This window comes from Crocodylus siamensis, chromosome 5, assembly GCF_052110815.1.
Source record: "Crocodylus siamensis isolate JL-2025a chromosome 5, ASM5211081v1, whole genome shotgun sequence".
NCBI lineage: Eukaryota > Metazoa > Chordata > Crocodylia > Crocodylidae > Crocodylus > Crocodylus siamensis.
In genome coordinates, this window is record NC_143399.1 from 198,445,795 (window position 1) to 198,468,440 (window position 22,646).

The window sequence follows — 22,646 nt, forward strand, 5'->3', positions numbered from 1 at the left end:
AATTTAATCTGAGGCTGAATGGCTTTAACTTCAGACAGCGGAGGTAAAACAGACCAACTTCTGATTGGCCTGTCTGTAGTTTCACATTTAACTGCTCGCAGAAACCCGGGCCCCGCAGGAAACGAGCCCTGTAAAGTCAGGTCTCTGCTGTTTGAGTCAGCACACAGCTCGGGCCAACTTTTCGGCTGCAGCATAAAACCCAGGATGTGAATGGATGTGGTTATGCATGATCTCCTATAGTCTAAAGGTGCCAGACCTGAATTTTCGGGTCTTATTGAAGCTCTGACAGTTGTAGTCCCATCAACTTAATGCCCAGCACAAGCAGAGCTGGACAAAGGGACAAATACAGACTTTAAAATCAGCTTATATTATTTGTTGGCTGTAGGGAAGCAATGACTAACATAGGGTCCTAGGATTTGGGAGCTGGCTCTCCCACTGGCCACGTGACAAGCCCAGCACCTCTCGCTGAGATCTCTCTGATCCACCCTGGTCCACGGGGCATGAGCACCTTAGTGTTTCTCAGTGAACTCTGTGGCTGGAGGGGCTGGAGGAAAGTAAAACTTTGTTGTGGGCTGTACGATACCATTGTAGTGTACTACAGTACAGTGCCTTATTTGCTGTATTTGGCCTGTTGTTAAAGGTGGGGGATGAGGGAAAATGGGGGACTAGGAAATGAAAGTTGGAAGGGGTGGCTACCATTCTTGAGCACTGTCGTAGCCTTGTCTAGAAAAACCAAGGGACTAACTTCCATCTTTACATTCATTGTATGAGAAGCATGGGGAGCCAGCGAACCCTTCAGCCACTGGAGCTAAATACCTGTGCCTCTGTATCTTCTCATTCCAGGCTACCGCCACATCCATCTCTTGAACAGAAACGGAGACCCACATCCATCTGCCACGTTGTTTGTGCACATTAGGATTCAGGACAATTATTAAATGCAGCCAAGGAGCCCAGCTTTCAAATGCTAATGGATGCTGCTGTAGCTCCAAAATGAACCCAAGGTGCCCTTTCTTCTGCTCCAGGAACTCATCAGTGCCTTCCCTGGGATGAAGCAGTGCTTTATAAAGCCCCTAAGGCTGTTGTGAATACTTTGTAAGCTCCAGTCCCAATGATGAAAGTAGCCTGACATTTCTGTTCTGATTTTTTTTCCAGTGATAATTTGGTAACTATTTGACAAATCAAATTTTAGTTGTAATGCACCTTAATTCCTTTGATTTTTAGGTCTATTTCTAAAGAGAGGTGTGGGATTTTTAATAGCATTTCAAATCTAGGAAGAGACAAGGATACTTCATAGATTCATAAAGATTTGGGCTGGAAGGGACCCCGGAGGATCATCGAGGCCAGCTCCCTGCCTCAGGGGCAGGAAGTCAGCTGGGGTCATAGGATCCCAGCAAGATAACTGAGCTTTGTTTCATCTGATGTGACCCTTGCAGCCTTGATAATGAAAAGCTGCACAGCCAAACACCATCTAGGCGAAATAAACTGGATGAACACTGTATCTGCTTACATACAATATATTCTAGAATATAATATGCATGTTGTTTTTGAAAGGCAGCATGAAGAAAAAAAGATATTTTTACATGAATGGCTGCATGATGCAGGGACAGAACCTGATCTCCAGCTGACTTGCTCCCTTTCCTGCTTAACTAAAGCTGAAACCCTAGCTGCTGCTGAAGCATTGATCCATTGGTGGATCTTTGATTTGGCAAAGAGCTAAAGAGCGTCCAGGGCTCTGAAACAGGAGGAGCGAGACCAGGATTAGGCAATGGACTTCAAAAGGTTGATTAGTGGAACATCAAGACCATTGAAAATGGAGAGACCATCATTGGCACCTGTGGAGTCATAAACAATGAGCTGTTATGTCACTTGGCTCCCTCAGCTGCCGGACTACTACTGCCGCGGTGGCTGCACTGTGGAGTAGAAATAAAAGCATGGAGCTTCCATCCTGGGCAGAAAATTAACTTCCCCACGAAATACATACACCCTAATTTGGTGGGAGGCAGGGGGTTGATGTTGGGAAAGGTGCATATGATTCGCCTGCTCCAAAAACCCTTAAAATCAATAGAAAGACATCTACTGACGTCAAGGGGTTTCCAGTCAGGCCTGTTATTACTACCTTTTAAATCCTAAATTGAGGCATGGCTCTTTTCTTCTATTTACTACAGTAAAAAGTTACACTACAAAGATCTGACACTAAACTGACTCCAGTTTGTAATATAATGAAAAAATACATGAACACTATTTTACTGGTACTCTGTAGCTCGCCAGTGAATTAATTTGTATTCAGCATGAACAGCACTGAGCCAAGCACGTCAAAGGAAAAAAAAAGAAATTCTAAATGGGAGAATATTTTTTTAATCTAAAGATTTTTAAAAGACCCAAAGAATGAATTGCGTAAAAAAAAGACAATGGAAAAGTATTACACTGAAGTGGCTTTCGGATTATTTTTTTTTAAATACACTATGTAAAACATGTTCGGCTTTTATAGAAAAGTCTTTTTTAATAAGGTGATGCTGAGAACAGGGTGGTAGAACAAATCGTGTTAAATGTTAGTCTGGTTATAATTGCACTGTATGGGAGTTATAACGCAATAAAAATAGGTGTCATCTCTCTGGAATGGATACAGTATTTATATTATAAACCCCCCCATCGTCCCCCTAACACAGCTTCAAAGTTAAATAATGTCGAAATAAAATAATATATTTTTAAAATGTCCTTAACTGTTACTGAACAAACTTTAAACTAATAAAGATGGAAAAAATTGCAGCAAAAAAACTAGTTTACTGTGCATTGCTTTCCCCCCGTGTGCGCTTCTGCTCATCACATGCCTCCCACAGACTTAAAAACCTGTCTTTTATTTTCCACCTTGTTACAGTTAGGTATTTTTCCAGTGCACGTAGAGGAACAAAATAGTGGGTAGGAAAGAAAGATGCCGGTGTACCTTTAAAAACACACTCACTCGCTCACTCCCCCTCTCCATCTCGCACACCTGCTCTAAGTGTGTATCCTTCAAAGAACACTGTAAAGCTTTTGCACGAGTCTGCAGGCTGTCTGCGGAGGCCCGAGGTTGTAATGCAGCGTGGTAGCTACTAGCAGGTACGTTCCCTTGTGTATTCTGCTGCTGGGTGATTTGCTATCCCGCTGCCAGGTTGATTAGCATTTGGCTCCCAGAATTTTTCATGCTAGTTTCTAATAAGGCTTATCTTCAATTATTTGCTAGCCGCCCCAAGAGATCAAGCACTCGGGACAGCAGTAAAAGGAAATCTCTTCCCCCATCCCTCTGTCTCCTACAGACTTTGTTGCTGTGAGCGCTAGGAATTTCTTAAGGCCGGGTCTCTCTCCCAGCTTGACTGCCCTTTCAAGCTCTTCCCCCTTTGCACAAACGCTAGTGGTGTGCATGACTTGTGGTTTGGTGGTGGGGAGAGGTTTCTTTCGGATGGCCCTGCCTATCTGTCCACCTGCTCCACTGCCTGGAGCGGAGGGCCATGATTCACGTTTATAGCCCAGCCTCTATCAAGTGGAAGCAGCCTCCCAGGTGCCTGAGATAAGAGGAGCAAGCACAGCTTTAGACTCAGCCCCCTTTCAGACAACAGACCTCTTCTTGAGTTTACTTGGCCTTTCAGTTATACGGCAGAGACCCTTATTTCCGGAGCTGGCAGATTAAGGCTGCCATCCTGGCTCCCAGGAGTAGCGCATGGCTTGGCTCTATTCATCTATGATGGCCCGAGGCTGTTGTATAGTCAGCCAGGAGGAAGTAACTGTGCTGGCTGCCCCTGGCGTGGTTTCTCGTGGAGAAATCAGGTTGCTTCTTTCTGCCTCTTTCCTTAGCTGTAAAACTGGGCTCTTGCTCTCTGTAGAGCATGGTGGGATCCAAAGTTAGTCAGTGCAAGGGAAAGCTGGGAGCTGGTGCCAGCAGCGGCTGTCATTAGGGCAGCGGCTCACAACCTTTCTAGACGCGAGGCATCTCTCGGAAAAGACTGGCTCTTAGCTGTCAGGTGTTTGTTCCCAAAAGCTTGCATTTAAAGAAAATTTTTTTTTTTTTGGGCAAAAGTCTTGTTGGTCTGATAAAAGATAGCTCTCCTATGAGCCCAGATGGCTCTTAGCTGTCTCTCATTTCCTGACTCTAGAAAAATCTTAGCACAAGTCTTCTGTTGCAAGCCCTTCGGAAAGCCTGCAGCAGGTCAGGCTGTTGCGGAGACTCTGGCCTCCTCTTGGGAAGCTCTGGGTTTCTCCTGAGAGTCCGGTGTAGGCACTAGCACATTGGTCATTGTGCGGCACCCTTCAGAGGATCTCTTGCCGCCCTGGTTGAGAATCACTGCACCGGGGGCTCTGTCCAATAAGGAATTTAGGTTTCGCTATTCACCCAAGTCGAAGTGTGATCCCAAACCCTCCTGTTCATTAGTTGGTTGACTTCAAAAGCTTGGCTGGTGCCTACAGCTGTGCTCAGTAGGGTAACTAAGCCGGGGAGGTAGGAGCCTCAGGCTCTAATGCGGAGATGTGGCACAAAAATAGCAGTTTCCAGGGTGCTGCCCAGGGCATCACAACTGCCCTGTTTCTACTCCTGGGTGTCCCCAAGCTGCCCCGGGGCGAGCAGCTCAGTGCCCTGGCTCATGCCAGTCCTAGGAACTAGGGCTCCTGCTGCCCGAGCCCCGGAGGGGATCCCTGCCATGCAGTGCGTTCCTAGATAAAGTGCATTGGCAGGTTGCATTTCCCTTTCCCTCCCTCCCTCTTCCTAAAATGTGGCAGCAGCCCTTCCTTTTGTTAAAAATCCCTAGTAGCTCGAGCACGTGCCCAGGAAGGAGACTGGAATTCAAACCCGTACCGCCCATCGCTTTAGGGGCAGCCCGGAGCCACAGGCTGTTGTAGGGCACCCGTCTCCTTTTATGCTGTGCCACTCGCAGCCAGGAGCGCATGGTTCGCTCTCAGCTGGAAAGGGACAGCCCTGGGGTCCAGCACTCGTCTCAGCACGGGGTCTGTATTTAACACTAAATGGCCACGCTTCATCTGCTTGGGACCCGCAACCTGGGATCATTTCCTGAGCGCGGGCACCCGCACAGCCCTGTTTTCCTCTTCCCTTGGAGCCCTGGGCCCACCTTTCATGCCAGGCGAGTGGTTAGAGCAGCCACAACCCCCACCCGAGAGGGTTCAAATCCCACCTCCCAGGATGGAGGCGACAGGTTGGGACGGCTTGGGGTCCTCTCTGTCCCTTTGGTTGAAGTGAGGGTGTACTGGGGAGCCTGGCTTCTCAGCTTGGTGTTTAGGGGCACTTCTGGCAGTGGGAGGATTGGGTTTGAACCCCCACAAGTTAAGGCATTAAACCTCAGACCCTCATGGTCAAGGCAGTGCTCTAACCACTAGGCTACTGCATAAAAGCTAGGAAATGTGCTTTCCTCCTCCTCCTCTGCATTTGTGGGAAGCTTGGTGTTGTCTCTGAGTGCTGTGGTGGCTCGGGGAATGGCCCCCAGGGCGCTGACGCACAGGGATGTCCTGTTTGGATGCTGACCCCACCATGGGAGGAAGCCGGGCGACTTTGAGGCTCTTTCCCTGTCGCTCACTCGTACACGTCTCCAAGCAGTTTCGCTGAGCAGCATTCACAGGCTCTCTGGGCTCGGTCGAGCTGGCCGCTGTGCCCTGCTCAGTGACCCTCTTTGGGACACTCGTTATTAGGCCTGCTGTTCTGGGCATGGACAGACCTGGAGCCCCGGGCGTCCAGGGAACCAAATGGAAAGGGCCCTAGTGGGTTAGGCACCTCCAGGGCTAGGTGATGGCTAAGTGAGGATGTTCTTAATTTGGGGTTTTGCATTAGGCCCATGGGGGGATTGGGCACCTCAATGACTGGCCCACGGCCAGTCCCAGCTGCATCAGGCAGGTTCAGGCTTCAGTCTAACTCATAAAGAGCAAAGGAGCTTGGTAGCAAGGACAAAGGACATGGGCTAGATGAAGGAAGGGATGCCCCTTGCATCCAGTTTGTTCTGATTTCATCGAGGGGGCAGGGTCATTTTTGGCAGCTTATAAAGGTGCAGCTTGTGGGAGGAATTTCAGGGAAGAGCTAGGAATAGGCTTGGCACCTTGCTGCTGCCCAAGCTTGTCTACAAGTCTGCACTTTGCCTTCCTCCCTGACCGTGCAGGGGGGATGCTCAGCTCCACAGGACCCCTCACTGGTACAGTTTGATGTCTGGGCTTGCACTTCTGAGGGCCGCCATCCTGGGACAGCAAAGGCCTCCCAAGATGAACTCTCGGGCTGCCACGGCTTAGGTGAAGGGTTCAATGCCCTGGGGGTGGACCTGTCACACTTGCTATCCAGGGCTAAGATGCAAGGCAGAACCCTGATGCAGTGAGTGACAAATGCCCAGCCTCCACTCCTTTCCTCGCGACCAGTTTTAAGGCACCCTGAACCATTTTGTCAGTACTGCCTGGAGCCACGGTCCAGCGAGGGCTGCGAGTAAAACCACTGCAGTAGGCCCTGTGGACCAGTGCCATTCCTCCATCTCCTGGAACTGGACTTATTTGCACGGCACCTGCTTTCTCCTTTGTCCCCTGTGCCTGCCGTTGTAAGGTAGGCCAGAGGCACATTGGCAGGGGGAAGCATGTGTGCCCTTTTCCTGTGTCATACCCGTTCTGTGCCTAAGCATAGGAATGAAGCAATAACACCACAGAAGTGCATATTGCTGCAGGGACAGAGGAGAGAGAAAACCATTGTGCTAGGGTCCTGGGTTGGTTTTTCTCAGAGAGGAAATGCTGAGCCCTAGGAGCCTGATTAGGCTGCAGGCACCATTCAGCCATCTCCATGCCCCCCACATTTCATCTGCAGTCCCTCCCGGTCCTGCTGCACTTCAAGAATATGGCCACACATCATACAAGTAGGGTGGTCATCATAGGGGACAGTTTGGTTGTCCTCTGTCCTCTATTGATATGAAACCCCATGCCTTTATGCCCTCTATTTTTCTCTAGAAGAAAAATATATTTGATATACCACTAAAGTACAACTGACGTATCTGAACCAGATGTGGACATTGTTACATAGATGACTACTTTACATCAGAAACGTGCCCTTCTCTATTGACTTCAAAGGATTTGGGGTTAGGCTTGGAAAGCCTCATATAGTCAGTATAAAGACTGGAGTAATAATATGTATTGTTTACACAAAATGACATGCATTACCACGGGCGGATCCGGGGGGTGCGGTGTTGCAGTTGCTTTGATTCCTGCTCCGCCCAAACCTTAAAGATGACAGCTTGGGAGAGGAGGGGCATTTCTATTCAGGCAACCCTGATCCAGTCAACTGATGTGGGAACAGATTATAATTTACTCGATTCCTGCTAATCTCTCTTCACATCACAGGTGTTAATGACACTCTCTTCTCTTCAATGGTTTTGATGTCCCATGAATTAAGCTATCCTTTCTTCTGTGATTTGGCTGGTTGTTTATATGAAATCATTGCTCAGGTCTGAACAGAATAAAGCTGCAAAACTGAGCCTTTTTTTTTTCTTTTTATTTTTTGTAAAGCTAGATCCATTACATTGTGATTACTGGTGTCACCCCCAAATCAAAGTTCAGCTCCTAGCATAGAACGTGTCTCTCTTGTACCTGGCATAGAATATGGGTTTGAAGCATTGAAAGAGCACATGGAGACAAAAACTTAGGGCCTGATTCTCCCAAAAAGCTTCATAAGACTTTGAGGCTGCAACTGGACATAAATAGGCAGACGCTTGTGTCCGAGGGAAATGTCAGTAGGGTCAAGTTGGCTTTCTATGGGCAGAAGGTCTCCATGACACACCTTTGATATCAAAATTAGACCCCAATTCAATGGTGGAAAGTGAAAGCTATGTTTGGCCCTAAATTACTACCCTCTTTTAAAATAAACTATGTAATAAATATGAAACCATGGTATTTCCAAGCCACATTCTGATTTGTTTGCTTCATTTAAGGTGCTGGATATTAATCAAACATTTCCCTTCATTGCTCTTCATTGGGAAAAACCATTTTTGGGGAGTTAGAACTGGAAGCAGGCTTGGTCCATGTGAAAGCATCATGTTGCTTACTATCTGACTACTCCAGTTCCCATATTGCATACTTTTTGGTCCTGATTAATCCCCAAACTATGACAACTGAAAGAAACCCCTTGACCTTGAAGACATGGCAATTCTCAAAAGCAGTGTCCAACACATGAACACTACACTTGCACATCTTTGCAGGTATTGGCAAATCGTGGTACAAAACTGGCAAGAAAATATCAAAACTCAGAGTTAGAGCTAGAGGAGGTTGCTTCCTACTTTCCACCATTTGCAGGAGGAAAGGAAGAGCAATTCCACAATCCTTGTCTGACCCCAAAGACTGCATCAAAGTTTGGCTTGGTTGGGTTGGTTGGTTGGTTCTGCTTTTGGACAGTGTCTAGGATTCTCTCTTGTAGCTGCCTAGAGCTCAGGATTTGGTCCCACAGCCAGTCTCTGCTTCAAAAGAGTCCATATTGTTTCTTCTCGTTCTGCTGCTTCCATTTGGGCATCTGGTAGAACTCGTCCTTGGATTTCCCAAAGATGTCATGAAAGTCGGCATCAGAGAGATAGTACTGCAGGGGGAAATGGAAACAAGGGAACAGTCATTCTCTTACCATGCTGTTCAGCTGAGATGAAATACTACCCTTGTGCACCGGTCTAAAACTTCAGTGGTACAAAGGCCCCATACTGCGATGAACATAGACCCACTGACATGCACAGTGCCATACAGCAGGGGAGATGTTCCCTGCCTCCATGAGTTTTTGCAGGCCAAACTCATTCAGAAGATTCAAAGAACAACTAGGAATTGCCTACAACGCTGGGGCGGGAGGGAGTGACCAGAAGAATAATTGTGGTGGACGGTAACAATGCCTTTGGATCCCCTAGTTTGAAAGAAAGTCAACTTTGTGGAGAATGGAAAGCTAACACTCTTCTTGTTTTCAGGGGCTAGATAATGTATTGCTCAAACATAGAAGGAATTGCATCTTCCGCAAGCACACACAGTAAAAATGTGGTGTGCTTAAATATGAAACGTGCTGGTAATGGAGACGCTGTCCCATCAGGTTAGTTCATTAATAAAGAGGAAAAAGAGAGAGGGTGTGTTATAGCCAAGTTGGTCCAGGAAATGTACTAAAGGCAAGAGGTTTGTTGTTTCTGTTACTGGATCAATTGTATAGTTGAGAAACTAGTTAGGCAAGCTTTGGCAAGTTGGATTTGTTGCTGCGTGTACCAAAGAGCTCATTAAACTTTCCTCCCAACAACACAGTTAATCCAATAACAGACATCACAAAAAACCCTTTTGCGTCTCATACAAAAGAGGGATGGATATTTAGAAATATCCATTCCATTCCTGCCCTACACAAGGCAAAAAATCACCAGCCACTAAGACAGTCTCTAGCTCAGGGGCGGGCAATTAGTTTGGGTGGAGGGCCTCTTACTGAGTTTTGGCAAGCCTTCGAGGGCCACATGACAGGCAGCCAGGGCCATATATATATTCATTTTCTAAATTTTTAGGGGCCCTGCAGGCTGGATACAAAGGCCTGGTGGGCCACATCTGGCCCGTGGGCTGCATCTTGCCCACCCCTGCTCTAGCTGGACCCTGGGACTATTACCAACTATTACTGCATGTTGTATTTACAAAGGTAATCATCATACTGACAGGAGAGGTGCAAATTCCTAAGAACTGTTGCATATTGTTTCCTTTGTAGACACGTAATAACCGCAACTTCGTGCAGTTTCTGGGTTTGAGTTTTGTTCGAATGGCTGCATGAATAAAATGTTGAAAGGGAGCTCCCACAGCATGAGACAGAGCTACAATTAGAAGTGCATGCTCTGACAGCCTTACTACTTCACTATGCAAAGCAAGTGGTGTTCATCTATCACCCAGCAGAAGCCCACAGCAAATCGGTGTGCCATCTCAGTATGGTCTGCAGGACTCAGTGGGTACATCTACACATGCACATACAGTGGGTACATGAATAAACTCTGGAGCCCGGGAGGAAAATACTCTGCAGCAAATTGCTCTGCTGTTTATTTGTGTGCATCACATGGAGGCGAGTCAAAGCAGTCCAGGCTGACAGGGGACCCAGGGCTGCCCTTGACTGGGCTCCATGTGTTGCGGCGGGGGCTGGCTGGGTACGCAGGGGGCCCCTGTAGTGAGGCACCCTGTATCCCAGCCAGCTGGGGAGTGGCACATGGAAATGGGAGAGCAGCCAGCCCGGGGCTGCTCTCCCATCTCCATGCTGGCTGCTTCCCCATCTCCACGTGCCTCAGCACAAGCTGTGCAGCAGAGCCCCTGCACTGAGACATGCAGACATGGGGGAGCAGCCTGCTCAGGCTCATTGCAAGCAGCTGACTGGGGCACAGTGTGCCTTGATCCCTGCTCTTCTCAACCGTGACCCCCCCACCCCGGATCAGAGGCGTGTGCCTGACTCCCCCAGCAGGTTTGGCCCAGGTTATAAACCTGACCCAGTTACACCTCTGCACATTGGTAAGTGCTCCCAGACTCATCTCTCCAAGCCTGGATCACACAGTAGTAGATAACAGAATCTGGTTCTTCACCTCCATATCTGCGGCTACCATGTTAGAATTGGCCAAAAATTGCAGCCGTAAAATTTTCCAACCTCTGCAATGTAGTTTTGTTAAAATCTAAGTTTTCTGAGGGAAAAGATTTGGCAAAATGTTGTTGGGAGAAAACGTAGACTACAGTATGCAGCGAGAGCCAAACAAAATGCTCTGCGCTGTTTTGGGCTTATCAATACTTCTGTGCCCTGATCCCCCGTGGGAGCTGTAGGTCCGAGTCCCCCGAGGCATATTCCCTAGTGTCAGCGCCCCTTGCTACAAATGTCACAGGACCGACAAAAAAAGTGTGTTTTGTTTCCATCTGAAAAGGGTCAAAATAACACATTGCCATTTTTATTTTTGGTAAATTTTGTGAAAAGCTTCAGAATTTCTGCCCCCAAAACGGGTCAAATCAAGTGTAGAAATATCAGAATTTCCTCATGGGATAAAATTTCCAGGTTTTGATTGGAAAATAGAGCAGTTACTCAACCAGACTTCCTCATTCAAATCCCACCTCTCTACACGCTCACTAGTCTACTCCCCTAAGCCCGGAACAAGGGGCCTTGTTGCACACTAATTTTGGGTGGCTCCTGGAGCTCTCAACTCCTGGCTTGACTACTCATTAATACCTTAAAGTGGTGTTAAGCACCGGTTATGCAGCTCAAAGTTACGCCACTCAAGGATTATCTCTGATCTGCCCAACCCAGCTCCTGTTTGATTAAGGTGCGGCCACTCCCCAGAGATGTGTTGAAGTCCTCCAGTATCCCAGGATCTCCCGCACCCTGTCCGTAGCGCAGGGCTAGAAGCCTGTCCCGTCTCACCAGCCCTCTAGTGACAACGCACAGCTGTGGCTCCTAGTCCTGCCCCTGCTCACCAGGCCTCTAGCGGCAAGTCACAGCTGTGCAGGTGGGGGACCTCAGAGGAGGTTTCTAGACTAAGGATGTGACTGCTTCAAACTCCAGGTTAACTCTAATACAGATCAACACTTGTGTGGCTCACGGCATAAGGTGTAACAAGGCCCAACGCTTAATTAACCCAATGTGAAATCTCACTGAGCCAATAGTTTACATGACGAACCACGTTAAACTAGACACCACGTTAAGCTGATGCTTGAGCAATTGTTTTACCTCTTTTTTAGTGGGGTCTACTCCTTCTGGAAGCTCATCCACTGTCTTGTTGATGAGCACCTCTCTGGAATACGCTCCATTTCCATTGGTCACTAGGGAAGGCGAGTTGTCGTCACTGTAGTTACTGGTACTGTTGTAGCTGCTGCTGTTGTTGTTGGGGTGTGGCTTGTACTTTGGTGAAGCACTTGCTGCTCCTGAACCAGCTACGCTTGTCGTGTTCGCATTTTTCTTATTCAGGTTGGCGTTGTTAAGATCCTGCCAAATACAGGAAGATCTTTTAGCACAGTGGGATCCAGCCAGTGCAGTGAACACACAGGAACCTTTGTGACATCCTGGGGCTTTTATGCCCTACATGGGGCAGATAGGTTGCTTCTAGGTATTATACTAATTGGGTTGATATACCAATAACTATAACTACCTTTCCATCAAGCCACTATATGACACTAGAGTCTTGATAAGCACAATGAAGATGCTTTATAAACAGATACCCAAGAACTCTTCTAGTTGCCTAATTTTTTCTAGGAATTATGATGTAAGCAAGGCCCATATGGGACCATACAAGAAAAGCACAGAAGTTTTTTAAAATCTCATGCTCCTCTGCTCCCTTTCCCCTTACGGTGCTGTCTCTAATGGTTTGAATCCAAGCTTGAGCCAGAAACAGTGCTGTGTAACCCATCACACCTACCCAACCCAGCTGAAATGTGGAAGAGTGCATGTCCCTTGTTTTAGCGGCATATGCCATTCAGAAGGACAATTCCTGCGTTCAGATGCCCGAGCTCTAGCTAAGTCTGAGAGGAGCAATATATAGCACTGAAGATATGAGTTATTATACCCAATTTCACTAACAGTTACACTAAGGCCACACCTTGATAGCACATAAGCACCTGACATCACGATCCCTGATGTACCCCATTCCTACTTGACCAGCAGCAACTCAGGTAGTGGAAAAAGGCTTCTATAGATGCTAGTACAAGTGAAAACCTGGATTGTACCAAGCCAGGAGTTTGGTCCAAGCCCACTTACCACTGTGATCTCCGATATAGCAGACAGATCTCCCAAGCTGTTCTTCATCTCCTCGTAGGACTTGCCATCCTAAAGGCAGGAGAGAGAGTTGTGAGAACGAGATCCATAGAACAGCCACTTTTCCTTTCTACAGGGCAGGTTGCAGCAGCTATAGCTAAAATCTGCTCTTGCTTCTCGGACCGGCATCTGGGTCAATGCTGTGTGATCTGGGACCCAGAAATATAGAGAGGAGCCGCTGTAATATGGAAACCAGGTGCAGCTGTGAGATCTACAGCCATTTCTGAGAATTAAAAGCGCAAGGTGCATCGCGGTGGCTATGGCTACGTTTGGAAGCCAACGCATGGCTCTGATGCAAAAGGTACTCTGTACCCATGACACTGGCCTTTATTCATCTCCACCGTATTTGTAAGGGGACCGGTGGGCTAACATTTTCAGATCAGTCTTTTCTCTTTTGTTCTGCTTGGTGAAAGAAGACCCTCTCTACCAGCACGTTGGTGCCAGGTAGAAACAGTCCAGGCGACACATGCGTATCTGGTGTTTCCTCAGCTTCAAAGTGCCTAAGAGATCTCCACTCATTTTGAAGACAGCTTGGTCTTGCTGGTGGAGACTTTCAGGGGATTAGTAAAGGACTTTACACATAAGGCTTCAGCCAATAAATGCGGTCATCAAAAAGTGGGTTTGTTTGCCAAGTTACAGAAGGGAAACCCTCCTCCACAACTATCCTGGAGTTTGCTTCAAGGAGAGCTCAGAAAATATTCCATTTTCTCTCAGTGGGCATGTCTACATGTGCATTTATACTGGCTTAAATTTACTGCACAGTAAGCTACTGTGCAGCAGGCAGGAATAGGCTGGCACCTATACGTGCAGGCATTAAAATGCATTAAATGCATTAAATGCCTGGGACTAAAGTTAGTCCCAAGTCAGTCCACACACAGTGTTACTGCGCAGTAAGGTGTCTACATGTGCGTTACTGCGCAGTAACTAATCAGGTATAAATTTGATACCTGCATGATGCAGGCATCAAATTTATGTTCAAGTTGGCATAAGTTGCCATATTTACTGTGCTGTACAGGCATGCATGTGTAGATGTGCCCAGTGGGTCCCATCTCTCCATATGTTACATGTGTGACTGTACATTAACGCACATTTGCAAGAGGTGCTCAATAGCTGGAAGTAGCAGTTGTTGCTAGGTGTTGTACTGTGCTGAACTTTCAAAACTCCTCCAGCACTTGCCCTTGTAACTTTTCATGACTAACATATTCCATATCGACCAGCAATAAGTCAGGAGCAGTATGTCCTGCTCTGAGCACTTTTTGCGCAGCACAACTGATGCCGTAAATCATTTCTCCTGTGATAGCTTTCAGCTTTTAATTTTGGAGCGAGAGCAAGAATGGGAAAAGGCAAAGGTGGTGTCTCTATAGAAACCTATCCACTTTTCAATGTCTCCTTCCTCTACGATGTGAATGAGTAGTCCACAACCGCTTCTGCTGCTTCCTTTGGCAGATATGATGACCTTCATTAATGTTGCCTGAATGCCCCTAACGAGAACCGGAGCCATGCTGATGATGCATGTATTATGGTTGGATGTAGCCATGATGACACTCATGAATGTCGCTCATTTCTTCCTCAAAAAAAGGAGCCTGTGGGTCAGTCAAAATCATCCTAGTTTTGGTTAAGGCTGAAGTAAACCTTGGTTCAAACCTTCTGCACCAACTTTAAGCTTTGCAAATGCACAACACCATGGTAGATCTAATTACCTACCGCTGCTGGCAGGTAAGTTCATTCTCACTTCGGTGTTTTGCTTGTAAAAAAAATGTGGTTAATAAAAATCTGGAACATTGTGCTACCAAAGACTTTTGATGCTTTAGCAGTTGTCTGCTTTTTTGGTAGAGAACTGTGAGTAGCTCTGTTTTCACCTCTGTCTTTGACCCCTTTAAAATAAAAAATATTTTTTTTTGCAGGTTTCCCATGAAACCTAGTTTTATTCTTCCTCGTGATTCTGAGGATTCTTTTGAGCCGATAAAGCTCTTCTTCACCTCAGCTTCATAAATCTTGTGAGCTGAGCTAGTCTGCAGAGAACGGAGTCAATGCCAGGAAGCAAAATCTGACAGTAGTGACATGGACGTTGCAATAAAAGCTGGGGAGTGGCAGCGTGACAGTGCTGATGCAAGTGACATCTCGGTGATGGTAACTTTCTGGTCGGCTATTGCCAAACGTGTGTATGCAGGGCGGGGAAAAAGATAAAAACTGGGGAAATTAGCCAATCCTGGGACAAAGTTAAGATTTTTACCAACATTACTGAGCCGTCCTACCTGAAAACAGGCCTGTTGTGGTAAAATAAGATGCCCAGTAACTCTGCATCTAGCCCAAACCCTTCAAAATAAATAATTTATTTCCTACCTATGGGGACTTTTTACCAGCTTGAACTTTCCCTGAGCCCGAAAGGGCATGTGAGCCTGAAAACTTGCAAAAAAAGATTTTTTTTGTTTTTTGCAATTTCTCGTTTAGTCTAATAAAAGGTATCATTTCTGAAACAAGAGTCCCAGATTTTTGCATTTCAAAACGAAGAATGAGTTTTTACTTCCTAGCTCTCCACGAGTTTCAGGAGCTCTAGTGCCACCAAGCGGCTGGCCTCTGGGTTCATAGCAGTGGAGGGCAATATTTCAAGAGCTTGAAAAATAAAAAAATAGTTTAGTTTTGAGAAAACTTAAACCGCACCAGAGACAAATCCCTGAGTAATACTCATTGTAGGAATAAACTCCTGGCCCTCCATGACACTAGGGAGGTTTGGGAGCATCCCTTTGGAATCCAGAGTAGTATCTTCAGCTTTAGTCATTTTTTTTTAAAAGCCTCCCAGGTCTTGAGGTATCTTCCCTGAGCTCACTGCGGTTCAGGGTAGAGATACCCGGGCCAGATCAGGTACTGGAGGCAGCGTGGCCACAGTAGCACAGAGCTCAACCTAGGCTAGCGGTGTGTATGCAGTATAGAAATGCTCTGCAAGGTTTGCAAAGTAGCACGAGCTTTCGAAAAACTAGGAAGGGACACTGTTTGAGATCCTTATTCATCCCCAGTGCACCTCAGTCCTCACTTCCACTGCACCCCTGGGTTTGGGGAGGTAGAGATGACAGGATGACAGACTTCTGCAGCACCTGAATGCTATTTTTGGCTGTCACAGCCCACTGGTGTAACACTAATGAATCACTTCACTGCCCACATAACGTTAAGGGAACAGTTTTTTGGGGTATTCTGAAAGAGGGGGAAAAATGACCTTTTTTGTTTGTTTGTTTGGCCCCTGTGCTTGTTCTGCAGGTTTGCCTTGATATATAGCAGAGTAGTAATATCAATCTGTAACCCTGTTTGAAATCTAGAGTAGCAGCCCCAGGGTGAGGGACGTAAGTCACTGTTTACAGGAGCTCAGCCACTCTTGTGAGAGGTCCACAAGAGAAACCGAACCGTGAGAATGGTTTGGACCCTGTCTGTAACCCACACAAAGGGCACAAAACACCTCCCCCCCACCCACATGTCTCATTAAAGCTAGTTGGGAAATACCTTTTCTTCTTTGAAAATGTTGGCAAACGTTTTCTTAATTTTTAGTCAAAATGCGAGGTATGTTAAAAAACTCCCTGCCGCCCCCCCCCCACACGCATCCCCCCTACTTCCACTGAACTTGCGAGTTTAGGCTTTTGATGAAACTTAGCTACCTTCAAAACTTTTGAATGCAAAAATTTCTATTTCAGCTCTATTGCTATTCAAGATTGTTTTGGTCAAAGAGAAAAAAGTGCACAGAAATACCGCAACCTGACCTATCTGTCACAGCAGACAAGTGACATCATAACTATACGCAGTAGACATCTGTGCTACCCATTGATACTTCTACACATGAAACGTTCACAGATGAAGACACCCGGGTTTCCCACTAACTTACGCTCCACTTATATGGGTCCCAAGCATTGAACCAGCCTGTGAAGGTGAGAGGCTCCAGGCCTTGCTTCACGATCACTATTGGAATGGCTAAATCTCTTCCAGCAGGATGCGTCTTCAGATATTCCTTGGCCGCAGTAATGGTCTCACTCCTTTCATAGGCATTGGAGGCTTTGCCAATCCACAGGAAAATCTACAGCGATGAAGACAAAGATAAGTCAATAGTAAGAACCCCCCAAAGATCCTGGACAGTCTCTCTCCCTCCCTGTGCCTAAATGGGAAGTCTGAAAGTAGCCTGTGACTTGGGTGCAGCACAGCTCACCTGCTTCACCAGTAGCTCACAGCACTGGCCAAATTTGTTTTGGAACCAGGATGTATATTATATGATGCAAACCTAGTCGTGGGTCTGAGGAGCTCGTTATGTAAGAGGTGGGTGACACCAAACTGGCCTTAGCTGCAGAAAAAGAGACTCAGGGTGGCAGGCGTACTTCAGGTGATGCGGTGGGGCCCATTTATCTGTGTTGAAATTGCACCTGGATACTCCACAGGTGAGTTTAAATCTCCCAAATTTCAGGGCCCACACTGGATGCAGTGTGTGTGTGTTGGAAACAGTCCCACTGCCGTAGGTTGAACTTAAAACCAGAAAGGGCCTATTTCCCAGCTCTGGTTTGGTAACATCCCACCATTGTGCATGTCCCATTCAAATAGCTCTTGAAATCCAAATCCTGGTGCTAGCCTGCACAGATTTGGTCCACTCATTTCTCTGGCAAGGCAGCACATGGAAGAGAAAAATCCTCGGCTTTGGTACTAGCTTGTCAGTGGTGTTAGCTACCAACTTGTGGGTGAAGGGGATATGGGCTCCTGCATGGGCTGGCAGGGAGATACCCTAAGATGGTAGCCTTCAAACCTTACTGGTTTGTGTATCACCTTCTAAAAAATCCTTCAATTGGTGGAACATCCAGCTCACACGCCACCAGCCCTCATAATTCAGCCTTACTGACATTGTCCCGTTTTTGATGTTCACATCCCCCTCTGTGATCAGTTTTCCCACCTGTTAAATGGGTTTAATGACACTGCCCTCATTTGCAAAGAACTCCGAGGTCTACTGGTGACGAAGAACACTTGTCTAATCTAATGGGGTGTTGGGAAGCTTAACTTTTTGCAAAGCTCCATTAGACTCTGGGATGAAGGGCCTTGCTCTGAAGGAGTGATTAAAATAAATTAAGCCCCCAAAATGCACATTCCCTGTTTCAGGGAGCAAAACGTCTACTGACCTCATCCCATGTGTCTAGCAACATGACATCATCCTCATCCAAGTCATCTTGGCAGAAGTCCACTATCTCCGTCATGATGAACCTCCCAGTCTGGTTGGAGCACTCGAAGAGACGGGGCTCGTATCGCATGGTTGGCTCTTGCAATCTTGATCACATGTGGTAGGAAGAGAAGAGCCATGAGAAATCCTGACTCACCCTCAACTTCAAAGGCTGGTTGTTGTGACCACTAGACATCAGATTTTTACATGGCAGCACACATCAGCTGTGACAAAAGTTGTCAGTATCTGTTCTCAGGAAATCCTTTAGACCGGAACAATTACCGACTTCGCTCGGTCCCCCTTGTATCTCAAATTCAACTTGTAAGTCCAAAAGGCAAAGCCAAATTCAGCTTGAACCACCCCCTCCTCTGTCTGCAAGATTACTGTTTTCAAGTCAAAGCTACATCGGGTCTCAAAAGTCTCCCACCAAAACACATTAACCTACCCAGACTTGGACCTAGGTGGGGTGCAGAGGTCAAGTTTTCCTAGGTTTAGCTTCACAAAACTTCTGGTGACCCACAGCCATGGCTGGAACATGAGCCTTCCCCCCAGGAGTTCAGATCTGGTTTCAGTCCCCCCTGCCCCGCAATGGGCATGTTTTGGCATCAATCCCAATTGATGCTGGGTCAGGCCACAAAGCAAGGGGATAGTCTGATGTCCACACTGGCCTGTTCTGGGATGAAGCCCAGCCTCAGAAGTCTTACCCAGGCCCTGTCCTCCGCCCTCTACACAGGGTCTGGACAAATGAACAAGTTACACCGAGTACTAAGGGGACAGGGACTTACCACGGGTCATTGCTTCTGCTGTAACTGCTGAAGTGCATACCCCTAAACTACAGTAAGTGAAAACTAAATTAACTGACCCCTCTTTCACAGAGGCCTCAAACACTGTGGTTTTGCTTTTGCTTACCATAGGGTAAGAGCATGCACGTGGGCAAGCACCTTGGAGCAGCTGGCCTGGTGTAAAGCCCTGCCCTTTTGAAGTCGGAGCAATTTATTTGTTAGGCCAGAGGATTCCTGACAACTGTTCACACCCTTGGCAGCCCGTGAAATCAGTCTATACCTCTTATTGTTGGCGTACGGCGCTTTCCCTCCCAGTGCCACCCAGAACTCTGCTGGCTCCTGTCCTTCCAGGATGGTCTGCTTGTCATGTCTGGAGATGATGTCGGCCACTGTCTTTGCCATCTCTCGTTCGTCCCCGCTGCAGCCCTGTTTTGGGGGGCAAAAGACTGGGGGGTTTACAAGCAACCTGGTGCAATGCATCTCTGCGCTAATGGCTGGTGAGCATCACTGCCCTTTTCTGGAGAGCATGTGAGCTGCCTAAGCATTTGCAATTGTATGTCCCACCCAACAGCCATTTTATCCAAGCTGCAAGGAAAGACTCCTCCTTTTCCCCTACGGTAGAGGGGTTAGTCATCATATTGCTATTATCAAAGGGTGGACTCTACCACTCACTTTGAGACTGGTGTATTATGTCACGGAGGTCCTACCGACACCTAAGGGACTATGCACCTAGTAAGCGATCACTTGGGATAGTGGTGGTGGTTTGGGCTTTGTGCAACAGGCTTGCTGCAGCTGCTGCATCGGGCCTCTGGATCATTTACCTTTCCACACCACAGGTAGCAGACTTGGGTGGTCTTCAGCAGGAAGACGTCATTGGAGTTGAGTGAGGAGGCCCGAGCTGGCACCTCGGTGGTCTTGGTATTAAACTCGTCTGTGCCCCGCACTTGGAAGAGGCGGATTGTGGGCTCAGGCTCGCTCTGTCGACCGCGACTTGTACCCCCCTTTAAAAAGAGGCAAATTGTACTGTGAGGCGTGATGGGTGATAGATCCACAAGCCAAGAGTGCTGGTGGGACAGACAGCTGTGGCATCCCTGTCCCGTGTGCTGCCTGACTGAATGGAGGTTTCACCGGCTTAGTCCAAAGTCCAAAACCCTAAAGTTTTGCAGTGGACCTCGGAACAGGCCCCAGAGCTCCTCGCCGCCAGCCCACTACCTAGTTGCTACTGGCAATTGCTGGTAATTCAGGGCCCAGAGTAATACGGGCCAAAGAGGCAGGTTCCAGCCAGCTTTGACGTGCAGAAGGAAGCTGCAGCACGCTCTGTTTCCCATACCTAAGGCAGCATGCAAAACGTTACGTTAGAGGCTATAGGTTAATGGGTGTGCTTTCCTAAAATTGAAGACATTCCTGTTCCCTTTCCCCACCTCACCTCTTGCTGCCTTCATCCCTGTACCGCTGCTAGCTAGAGATTGAGGGAACTGGGTTTATTTCATCTGGAGAAGAGAAGGCCGGGGGGGGGGGGGTGTAATAGCAGCCTCCAGCTGCCTGAAGAGGGGTTGCAAAGAGGATGAGCTGGGCTGTTCTTAGTGGCAGCAGATGACAGAACAAGGAGCAATGGGCTCAAGTTGCAGCAAGGGAAGTTGAGGTTAGATATTAGGAAAAACGCTTTCACTAGGAGGGTGGTAAAGCACTGGAAGAGGTTACCCAGAGAGGTGGTGGACTCTCCATCCTCGGAGGTTTTTAAGACCCGGCTAGACAAAGCCTTGGCTGGGACGATCTAGTTGGGGCTGGTCCTGCTTGGAGCAGGAGGTTGCACCAGATGTGACCTCCTGAGGTCCCTGCCAGCCCTCATTTTCTATGATTCTGTGCACTTATTAATTCTTTTACAGGAAGCCGTTAGCCATAGGCTACAGCATAGACTTGTGAGTTGTCAGGTCCAAGTTGTAGCTAGATTTGGTCTGAAAATTCCTGACCAAACAAATCTGGTTTTGGTTTTTTTTGTTTGGGGGGAAAGTGTTTGATAAAACTTCCTACAACAGCCCCCCCCCCCAAAACCAGTCTTGATGAAAAAGAATAACAGTCACATTCCTTTGTCTTGGAACAAAGGAAAAAGAAATATAAAAATGGAAAATGACATTTCAAAATTTAAAAAAAATCTGCAATTGATTTTTCCCCCGTCCGAATTTCTGTCTTTTTAAAAAGTGCTTGGTTCGAAAGTGTTTTTCCTGCCTCGTGCAGGGGGCTGGACCCGATGCTGCTGCGAGGTCCTGTCCAGCCCCTGATAATCTGTGGATAATGCTTCGTGAGAGCAGAATTCAGATGTAGAAATGTAAACATTTCCCACAAAATGGAAATCCTCACCGGCTCTATTCCAGACATGCTGACTGCATAGTGATGGGGCCTGTGTAGGATCCTGATAGCAATATTTCTCAGCTTTGCCACAGAAGTAGGAGCAAAACACACTGGGCAGGATTTTCAACCGCACTCAGCCGAGCTCCCCCACTGCATTCAAGTGCTACACCAATGCTGCTGATTTTTTAAAATATCATTCTTAGTTTCTGCATGCCTCAGTTTAACCTACCTGTTCAGACCATTTGTAATGTTTGCACCTCAACCTAAGGCTTAGCCACTCAAAGCTCCTATTCTTAATTGTATCCCATGACTCTCCATGCACCATCCTGTTAGAAATGGAGTATTGTTAGAAATGCACAGCTTGCATCTTGCACCCGATAAGAAAGAAACACTGCCAAGGACTTTTTTCCTTGCCCAGCCTTGCCACAGCTTTTCTTATACTAAATCGCAGACTCTCCCCCAGCTTCTCCCTAGCCTTTCTCAGAAGCTGGAATTCAACTGACTGTGTCCTTGAAAGTGGGGGGGTTTGAACTCTTGGTGACCTATAGTAGTCTCTGAGCATGCTTAATTAGCTGATGCATATTTACCTCTCCGCCCTGCATACTTAAGTAGTTAATTATAATATACATGCGATGTATGTAGTGATGTAACCACATGTATGCTTGTATGAAACAGAAGTGAGCTGTAAGAGTTTCTGCACATGTGCCCAGGAGGAAAAAGATAAATACAGCCTGCAAAATTCCTTGGTGGGTTCAGAGTAATCTGAGTTTTTGACTCTGCTCTGACCCTATTTGCAAATACACCTTTTGTGCCATCTGATGAGTGTGTGTCTGTGATTTTAGTGGCCTCCAGAGAAACGAACCGCTTTTAAGCATCAATCCCAAACCCTTCCTCTTCCCACAGGTGCTCACTGCTTCACCTCTTCACAGGTTCAAGACCTCTTACCTCATAAATGATGAGAATGCCCTTGAAGATGGCAAGGAAATGGGGCGGCTCCTTGCCCATCGTCACCCGGACTTGCACGGGTTCACCTCCATACTTCTTGTCCAGCTCAATGGCATTGAGGGCGCAGGCTGTGACTTCATCCACAGAGGCATGGCGGCCCTAGGGTCCAAAGAGAGATACCTCGTATCACAATACAGGAGATAAAAGGTCTCATCACGCCCTGCATGTGTAATGGGCAGCCAGCCCCAGACGCTGATCAATCAAGAGCCTGTCTTCATGAGACTAGTTTTACAACCAGAAATTTTTTAACATAACACATTTGGGCTCTTTTAAATGTTCAGCCTTTCGAATTGCATCCTGAAGTTTTTTTTCTTCAATCCAGTGGGATAATAACTTGCTGTACAAAAAAACCAAGGATGAGAACAGAGATTCTCACATTTTTCCATGACTCCGAAAGCTGAGGATTTAAAGGAAAAAAGCATGCGATATCCTGAGATTTGGTGTACAACTATTGGACTCTGCAATACTGAGAGTGCTGGTAAGAGCAGCCCAGAAATGTATCACAGGCTTGATTTTCCCCTCCATTAAATACCATTGTCTTTTACTCCTGTGCAGACTTAGGACTCTTGCAGTT

The 22,646-nt window shown here is 47.1% G+C and overlaps 2 protein-coding genes across 3 annotated transcripts in view; one reads left to right on the forward strand and one right to left on the reverse strand.

Moving 5' to 3' along the window:
- The window catches only part of PLCD1 (phospholipase C delta 1), a 75,858-nt gene extending 73,073 nt beyond the window's left edge, over positions 1 to 2,785 (forward strand). For both annotated transcript variants that reach the window (XM_090047801.1, XM_090047800.1), the window contains exon 15: positions 844 to 2,785. In XM_090047801.1, the coding sequence (XP_089903927.1) occupies positions 844 to 935 (92 nt within the window). In that variant the 3' untranslated portion in view covers positions 936 to 2,785. The remainder of the gene's footprint in view (positions 1 to 843) is intronic.
- A 4,690-nt stretch (positions 2,786 to 7,475) lies between these two features.
- VILL (villin like) overlaps positions 7,476 to 22,646 on the reverse strand; it is a 51,122-nt gene continuing 35,951 nt past the window's right edge. The window contains exons 13-20 of the mRNA XM_090047799.1: positions 22,013 to 22,171; positions 19,540 to 19,719; positions 18,999 to 19,144; positions 17,899 to 18,043; positions 16,629 to 16,817; positions 12,704 to 12,772; positions 11,681 to 11,935; positions 7,476 to 8,566 (exon numbers count right to left, since the gene is read on the reverse strand). Coding sequence (XP_089903925.1) covers positions 8,453 to 8,566; positions 11,681 to 11,935; positions 12,704 to 12,772; positions 16,629 to 16,817; positions 17,899 to 18,043; positions 18,999 to 19,144; positions 19,540 to 19,719; positions 22,013 to 22,171 — 1,257 coding nt within the window. The 3' untranslated portion in view covers positions 7,476 to 8,452. The remainder of the gene's footprint in view (positions 8,567 to 11,680; positions 11,936 to 12,703; positions 12,773 to 16,628; positions 16,818 to 17,898; positions 18,044 to 18,998; positions 19,145 to 19,539; positions 19,720 to 22,012; positions 22,172 to 22,646) is intronic.